This window comes from Pristiophorus japonicus, chromosome X, assembly GCF_044704955.1.
Source record: "Pristiophorus japonicus isolate sPriJap1 chromosome X, sPriJap1.hap1, whole genome shotgun sequence".
NCBI lineage: Eukaryota > Metazoa > Chordata > Chondrichthyes > Pristiophoridae > Pristiophorus > Pristiophorus japonicus.
This window is the reverse complement of record NC_092010.1, coordinates 37,834,455-37,843,408: the sequence shown is the minus strand read 5'-3', so window position 1 is coordinate 37,843,408 and position 8,954 is coordinate 37,834,455. Positions and strand designations below refer to the sequence as shown.

General features: G+C 45.7%; 1 protein-coding gene across 1 annotated transcript; it reads right to left on the bottom strand.

Annotated features, from left to right (window-relative positions):
* On the bottom strand, nucleotides 1–8,691 carry mettl1 (methyltransferase 1, tRNA methylguanosine). Its single transcript, XM_070869660.1, has 6 exons — nucleotides 8,572–8,691; nucleotides 8,193–8,359; nucleotides 7,219–7,403; nucleotides 6,907–7,020; nucleotides 2,234–2,335; nucleotides 1–950 (listed from the first exon to the last, which is right to left on the bottom strand). Exons 1-6 carry the CDS (start codon nucleotides 8,655–8,657, stop codon nucleotides 807–809), a joined length of 798 nt encoding a protein of 265 aa, XP_070725761.1. The 5' UTR covers nucleotides 8,658–8,691; the 3' UTR covers nucleotides 1–806.
* Between the last annotated feature and the right edge of the window lie 263 nt (nucleotides 8,692–8,954).

Sequence of the window (8,954 nt, the reverse complement as noted above, 5' to 3'; positions counted from 1 at the left end):
CCTCCAGTCAGTCCAGATTATGAGACCAAGGCCTGGAGTGGAATTTGAACCCATAAGCTTCTGACTAAGCAAAAGTTATTTAGGTTAGTAACGTAGCATTGCGTCTGCTTGATAAATCCTCTTTGATGTAAAGAAAGAGACTTGCATTTCTATCACGCCTTTCACAACCTCAGGCTGCCCCGAAGCTAATGAAGGACTTTTTGAAGTGTAGTCACCAACATTCCCGCTAAACTGGGACTGGCTTTGCAAAGCGGAGATTTTGAATGGGCCACGCAGCCTATTAAAGGGATCGGGCACCCAAAAATATAATTAGGGGGAACATTGGTGGTCACTATTGTAATGTAGGTAGCAGTTTTAGAAGCTATGGATATAAGCAAGTGTCTCAAAACTAATTCATGGCATCACACAATTCTCAATCACAGCAAGAATATGAACTTGTTCGAACAGCAGCCACATTGTTCGCTGGGTAGTATTTTACAATGCGATCCCCCTTATTTCTTGCTCTAGGTAATCTTAAAAGAGACACATCTGTAAAAATGCCACAAGGCAACAGATTTTCAAAGCCTCTACTTATACTTTCGACACACCAAAATACCGACACACCATGCAAGAATGGATAGTTATCAACTCTCACACGTGTTTGAAGGCTGCAGTTGGGGTTATTTTCTGGTTTATATATATATTATAAAAGATGTGAGGCACTCTGCAATCCAGCCACAAGAGATTGTGTGCAGTACGTCCCAATCAAGCTGTGTGCCTTCCAATAGTTACTTCCCTTGGTAAAGTCAAAGCAAGAAGTGCTCCTCTCACGACCTTGCCTCTTCGATTTTCAGCTTCTGTTTATGCTCCACTCGCCGGAACACTGCAGTGAAATTCTGTCCTCCATTCCGCAATACTTTTTTACCTTCTTCCGTGCATACACCGAGACGGTCGACGATGACGTCATCCTTCTGGTTTAAATAAATAAAAATAGGCATCAGAGCATTCTCCATTTCTTGTCAAAGAAGTCTCCCAGGCTCATTCTCCAACTATGGCCGAGGGGGAATGGGCGACTCCCGCCCGGACCTGCTGTGAATGGGGAACCAGAAGGTGCATTGACAGTAGCACGGGGACAACTCTGATTTTCCTTCCCTGTGGCCTCCAAACAGAGTGGAGGATCACAAACTAGCGGAAAAAGGGGATCGGAGGAAAGCCCCACAGCACGAGATGGGGGCAGAGCCAGAAAGCTCGGAACTGAACGACTTCAAACGGTCAATTTGGCACGGATATACCTTCTTAGTACAAGATCTCCAGCTCATCACACTCGGAAGGAATCTTTTCGCTTCTAAACACAAAAGTCTATGTCGGCACGAGACAAGGCCAGCTCAAAATTTTCATGCCAATTCTCTCCCTGCCCAAATATGTTGCCTCCTTTGCTGATGGGCTTCGATGAGTGTTGGCTGCCAGCTGATAGCTTGCCCAAGTAGCTATGTCCCTGGGCGAGGGAGGGGAAGATCAAACACAGCTGGGGTTTCACACTCCTGCTGAAAAGTGCACTTATATGAACATCAAGCAAGGACAGGATCAGGGCCGAGCTCTGATCGGCTGCAGAAATTCACTCTCTACTTTCAAACACGAAGAATTAAAAGAAAGACTTGCATTTATATAGCACCTTTCCCAATCACCGGACGTCCCAAAGCGCTTTACAGCCAATGAAGTACTTTTGGAGTGTAGTCGCTATTGCAATGTGGGAAACGCGGCAGCCAATTTGCGCACAAGCAAGCTCCCGCAAACAGCAATGTGATAATGACCAGATAATCTGTTTTAGTGATGTTGGTTGAGGGATAAATATTGGCCCAGGGCACCGGGAAGAACTCTTCTTCGAAATAGTGCCGTGGGATCTTTTGCGTCCACTCGAGGGGGAAGATGGGGCCTCTGACAGTGCAACGTTACCTCGGTACTGCACCAGAGTGCCAGCCTGGATTTTTGTGCTCAAGCTCCTGGAGCGGGACTGGAACCCACAACCTTCTGACTCAGAGGCGAGTGTGCTGCCCACCAGAAAGCAAGTTGGGCGTGAAACCAAAGGACCAGCGACACCCATGGAGCTGTACGCTGGCAACATTAGCACAAAAAGACAATGTTGGTAAAACAACTAATGCACAAAGGATTCTGGATACATTATGCTTTAGAAGTACAATTCTTTTTTTAAAAAAAAACACTTTTTGGTGTTGTAACTTCCACAGAAGATTCTCACCAGTTCCTCTAGTTGGACATGTTCAAACAATGGGTGTTGTGTGAAGTGTTTGACCATCCACTCGTGTACTTCCTGCACATCAGTAATAGTATAGACCAAACCCTAATGAGAAAAAACCCGCAAATATATCGTTAAAACATGACAGCAAAACAGGTTAAATACTGCCATTATTACCTGAAAAAGCACCGTTACTTCATAAAACTAAATGTGGGTATAGTTTTAATAAAAGACATGAACACTTTGGTGTAAGATTTCTAGTTTCCGTATATTTGCCGAGAACAGGCCACATAAACAGGTAGTGAGTGAAAATGATATATGATACATCGGAACCGAGAGCTTCTAACTACCGAAGACTGAACAGGCTGGGGCTTTTTTCCCCTCAAGAAAAGAGAAGGCTGAAGTGATCTAATCAAGGTCCTTAAAATTATGAAGGGGCTTAATAGGGTCGACGTAGAGAAGATGTTTCCACGTGGGGGGGGAGGGGGGGGAAGACCAAAACTAGGTCATAAACATATTCCCTGTAATTTTTTGGCACCGCGCGGCCCCTTTAAGAGGCTGTGTGGGCCATTCGAAATACCGTGCACGTGCAGCTTTTGCATTGATAAGCCGACCAGCCGACTACACGGCCTCCTTGGAGCACTCCCGCGCAGCTTATGGGGAACATCGGTCATAAATATGATAGTCACTAACTAATCCTTTAGGGAATTACGCAGAAACCTCTTTACCCAGAGAGTGGTGTGAATGTGGAAGTCGCTACCACAGGGAGTGGTTGAGAATAGCACAGATGCATTTAAGGGGAAGCTAGATATACGCACGAGGGAACATAAGAAATAGGAGTAGGCCATGCTGCCCCTCGAGCCTGCTCTGCCATTTAATACGATCGTGGACTCAGCTCCACTTCCCCGCCCTCTCCCCATAACCCCTTATCAGTTAAGAAACTGTCTACCTCTGTCTTAAATTTATTCAATGTTCCAGCTTCTACAGCTCTCTGAGGCAGCGAATTCCACAGATTTACAACCTCCTGAGAGAAGAAATTCCTCCTCATCTCAGTTTTAAATGGGCGACCACTTATTCTAAGATTATGCTCCCTAGTTCTAGTCTCCCCCATCAGTGGAAACATCCTCTCTGCATCCACCTTGTCAAGCCCCTCATAATCCCACATGTTTCACCTCTCATTCTTCTAAATTCCAATGAGTAGAGGCCCAACCTACTCAACCTTTCCTCATAAGTCAACCCCCTCATCTCCGGAATCAACCTCGTGAACCTTCTCTGAACTGCCTCCAAAGCAAGTATATCCTTTCTTAAATATGGAAACCAAAACTGTACGCAGTATTCCAGGTGTGGCCTCACCAATACCCTGTATAACTGTAGCAAGACTTCCCTGCTTCTATACTCTATCCCCTTGGCAATAAAGGCCAGGATTCCATTGGCCTTCCTGATCACTTGCTGTACCTGCATACTAACCTTTTGTGTTTCATGCACAAGTACCCCCAGGTCCCGCTGTATTGCAGCACTTTGCAATTTTTCTCCATTTAAATAATAACTTGCTCTTTGATCTTTTCTGCCAAAGTGCATGACCTCACACTTTCCAACATTATACTCCATCTGCCAAATTTCTTAGCCTGTCTATGTCCTTTTGCAGGCTTTTTGTGCCCTCCTCACACATTGCCTTTCCTCCCACCTTTGTATCATCAGCAAACTTTCGGTCCCTTCATCCAAGTCGTTAATATACATTGTAAATAGTTGGGGTCCCAGCACTGATCCCTGCGGCACCCCACTGGTTACTGATCACCAATCAGAGAATGAACCATTTATCCTGACTCTCTGTTTTCTGTTAGTTAGCCAATCCTCTATCCATGCTAATATATTACCCCCAACCCCGTGAAATTTTATCTTGTGCAGTAACCTTTTATGTGGCACCCTGTCAAATGCCTTCTGGAAGTCCAAATACACCACATCCACTAGTTCCCCTTTATCCACCCTGTTCGTTAGATCCTCAAAGAATTCCAGCAAATTTGTCAAACATGACTTCCCCTTCATAAATCCATGCTGACTCTGCCTGACAGAATTATGTTTTTCCAAATGTCCTGCTACTGCTTCTTTAATAATGGACTCCAACACTTTCCCAACCACAGATGTTAGGCTAACTGGTCTATAGTTTCCTGCTTTTTGTCTGCCTCCTTTTTTAAAATAGGGGCGTTACATTTGCAGTTTTCCAATCTGCTGGGACCTCCCCAGAATCCAGGGAATTTTGGTAAATTACAACCAATGCATCCACAATCCCTGCCGCTACTTCTCTTAAGACCCTAGGATGCAAGCCATCAGGTCCAGGGGATTTATCCGCCTTTAGTCCCATTATCTTACTGAGTACCACCTCCTTAGTGATTGTGATTGTGTTAAGTTCCTCCCCCCCCATAGCCCCTAGACTATCCACTGTTGGGATATTTTTAGTGTCCTCTACCGTAAAGACTGATACAAAATATTTGTTCAGAGTTTCTGCCATCTCCATGTTCCCCATTACTAATTCCCTGGTCTTGTCCTCTAAGGGACCAACATTTACTTTAGCCATTCTTTTCCTTTTTATATCCCTGTAGAAACTCTTGCTATCTGTTTTTATATTTCGTGTTAGTTTGCTTTCATAGTCTAGCTTCCCTTTCTTAATAATTTTTTTAGTCGTTCTTTGCTGGCTTTTAAAAGCTTCCCAATCTTCTCACTAGTTTTTGGCCATTTTTTATGTCCTTGTTTTTAATTGGATACCATCCTTTATTTCTTTAGTTAGCCACGGATGGCTATCTTTTCTTTTACAAGCTTTCCTTCTCACTGGAGTATATTTTTCTTGAGAGTTATGAAATATCTCCTTAAATGAACGCCACTGTTCAACAACCGTCCTACACTTCCATCTATTTTCCCAGTCCGCTTTAGCTTAGTATGCTGATTTGAGATCCAACTTTCTCGCCCTCCATCTGAATTTGAAATTCAATCACACTATGATCACTCATTCCAAGGGGATCCTTTACTAGGAGATTGTTTATTAATCCTGTCTCATTACACAGGACCTGATCTAAGATAGCCTGCCCCCTGGTTGGTTCCGTTACATACTGCTCAAGGAACCCGTCCCTTATGGACGCTATGAACTGTTCCTTAAGGCTACCCTGACCAATTTGACTTGTCCAATCAATACAGAGGTTAAAATACCCATGATTATTGCTGTTCCCCTTTTACAAGGGAGAAAGGAATGGATTTATAGGCCGATAGGGTGAGATGACATAGGGGTGGGAGGAGGCTCGTGTGGAGCATAAACACTGGCACATAAAACTAAATGTGGGTATATGTGTTTATTAACAGTGCTTTTTGCTACCATTAGTTACAAAGTGTTATTTGACCCGAAATGTCATTAAGAGTGAACCAGAGACAAATGTAACAACTTGCATTTATATAGTGCTCTTAACGTAGTAAAACAATCCAAGGCACAGAAGCGATTATCAAAAACAAAATTTGACACCGGGCCGCATTAGCAGCTATTTGGGCAGGTGACCGAAAGCTTGGTTGAGGAGGTAGGTTTTTTAAGGAGCGTCTTAAAGGAGGAAAGAGAGGTAGAGAGGCGGAGAGATTTAGGGAGGGAGTTCTAGAGCTTGGGGCCCAGGCAGCTGAAGGCACGGCCACTAACAGTGGAGCGATTAAATCGGGAATGCACAAAAGGCCAGAGTTGGAGGAGGTCACAGAGATAGGATGGGGTGAGGCCATGGAGAGAAGTCTTAGCAACAGGGCCTGTGCTTGTTTAGGAGTTTTAAAAAAGCCAGTAGCCCAGTTCAACCAGTAATAGCTTAAAATCTGCATCCTACCATCTGCATCCTGTGGGGAGGGGAGGATGCCCGACGGTTTTTCCCGTTCACGGGGTGTGGGCGTTGTCAGCAAGGCCAGCAGTTATTGCCCATCCCCAATTGCCCTCGAGAAGGAGGTAGTGAGCTGCCATTTCAGAGGGCAGTTAAGAGTCAACCACATTGCTGTGGGTCTGGAGTCACAAATAGGCCAGATTGGGTAAGGACGGCAGATTTCCTTCCCTAAAAGGACATCAGTGAACCGGATGGGCTTTTACAACAATCCGGTAGTTTCATGGTCGCCTTTACTGATACTGGCTTTTTAATTCCAGATCTATTAAATTAACTGAATTTAAATTCCCCAGCTGCCGTGGTGGGATTTAAACTCGCGTCTCCGGATCATTAGTCCAGTAACATAACCACTATGATACCGTACCCGTGGTTGCAGTTGTTGAGTCATCAGTGGTATCCCCACTGACACCTGGGAGTCCCTGGCCAAAGAACGCCCCAAGTGGAGGAAGTGCATCCGGAAGGGCGCTGAGCACCGAGTCTTGTCGCAGAAAACAAGCGCAGGCAGCGGAGAGTGCGTGCGGCAAACCAGTCCCACCCTGCCTTTCCCTCAACTGTGGTTCTCGTATTGGACTGTTCAGTCACCTAAAAACTCATGTTCAGAGTGGAAGCAAGTCTTCCTCGATCCCGAGGGACTGCCTTTGATGATGATGTTACTAATTATTAAAACTATACGGCTCTGTGCCGATAACTATGTTTGCAGCTTTGTCAAGATGAAGTTGAGGAGCCCGTTATCAGGTGTTGACGTGGGTCTTCACACCATGTATGGAATGAAAAACCTCTTACCCCTACACGCAGTACATAAGCATACTCAGCCAGTAAAGTTGAGCTAATAATTCTCCATTTATGTTTCGTCTTTTTAAAATGTGGATCCGGAAAGAGAAAGAACATCTTGCTTAGCTGAAAATAGAAACAAAGAAAGAAAAAACCCTCAAAATTGAATCTCAAAAAATTATATACTTTTGAGAAAGTGCTAAAGGTTCTGGATAAGTATTGAACTAATGATTATGATTAAACATCGGAAAGGATTCTGACATTTTCGGCACAGTAGTTCCAGGAGGTTACGATCACAGTCATTGAATAAATCAGTCATTGTACCTGCCCTTTTTTGAAGAAGTTTGGTAAATACTTCATTGCATTGCTTCTGATGCAAGCGATGTTCTGGTACTTCCCAGGGTTGGAAGCTCTTAGGGATTCGATGCGATCAATGACATAGTCAGATACCTTCACTCGGATTTCTAGACCCAGAATCAAAGCTTCGGGAAAGAGGGATGATAACTCAACTGTGTAAAGAAAAGAAGCCCTATTAGTAGAGGCTGCAGCGGGCAGCTTAAGACCACCTGGTTTTGTTGCGCTGTTTCATAGAATGAAGAAGATTTGATTTGATCTGAACTGAATTAAACCAAACAGGATACAATACTGTAGTGTCAGCCGTGGCTCAGTGGGCAGCACCCTCACCTGAGTCAGAAGGTTGTGGGTTCAAGTCCCACTCCAGAGACTTGAGCACAGAAATCTAGGCTGACACTCCAGTGCTGGGGCAGCGCTGAGCAAGGGGTGTCACGCTGTCCGAGGGGCAGCGCAGAGCGAGGGGAGTCACGCTGTCCGAGGGGCAGCGCAGAGCGAGGGGAGTCACGCTGTCAGAGAGGCAGTGATGAGGGAGTGCCACCCCGTCGGAGGCGCTGTCTTTCAGAGGAGACATTAAACAGAGGCCCCGTCTGCTCTCTGAGCTGCACGTAAAAGATCCCATGGCACAATTCCGAAGAAGCGCAGGAGGAGTTATCCTCGGTGTCCTGGCCAATATTTATCCCTCAATGAACATAATAAAAAGGCACATTATCTGGTCATTATCACATTGCTGTTTGTGGGAGCTTGCTGTGCGCAAATTAGCTGCCGTGTTTCCTACATTACAACAGTGACGACACTCCAAAAGTACTTCATTGGCTGTAAAGCGCTTTGAGACGTACGGTGGTTGTGAAAGGCACTGTTGAAATCCAAGTATTTCTTTCGTTTAACATGGAACATTTAGGAAATTGTTCACATGCACCCCAGATTGCAAGGTAACTCTCTCTTACCTAGTAAGCCTCCATATCCACAGCCTATGTCTGCAAATTCCACCCGAAACTTCAATTTCTTTTCATCGATTAGATCTTTCTCATCATCATGATGGTCATTTTCAGAGCGTGCTTTGAAGTATTCGGGATAGTACTGGGACCAATCCATTTCTTCAGGGGTTACTGGGCTGCAAAAATAATAGGCAGAAGATACAGACACAATGAATCATCACCTCCAGCCTTTGAACAATCGTATAATAACCAAGAAGTTTTAAGGAAAAATCAGAATGCCCTATGGCAGGGAGGGAGAGGGTGGGGGAGGGAAGGAGGAGGGGGACGGGGGGGAAGAGGGAGGGAGAGTCTCTGAGCCCCCCCCCGCGCGTGCCCTGCCCACACTCACTATTCGAAGACATGATCGGCCATGGGGTTGGAGTGAGCTCGCTGCCGGTAATAGCGCTTCTGAGGGGCGGGGGCGGGAGCCGCCATGGCCGGTACGCGCGCGCGCTCGGGGCAGACTGGATCCCCGCGCGTCTCACCGCGCGCATCAAAAGCGATCGTCATCGCCGAGCGCCCGGGAGGTCACGTGAGCGCCGGTCTGACCCAATGGCGGAGCAGCTGCTGCTGCTGCTCGAGCACATACAAGTGTCCCAACGACAGCGGGTCAGCCCCATTGATTATTATTCAACAGCAGCCATGAACGAAAGTCAAGCTTGTCCGAGCAAAGAGTGACAGAATGTGAGGAAAATTGGGGCACAAAACGTGCATTTGTATAGCACCTTTCAG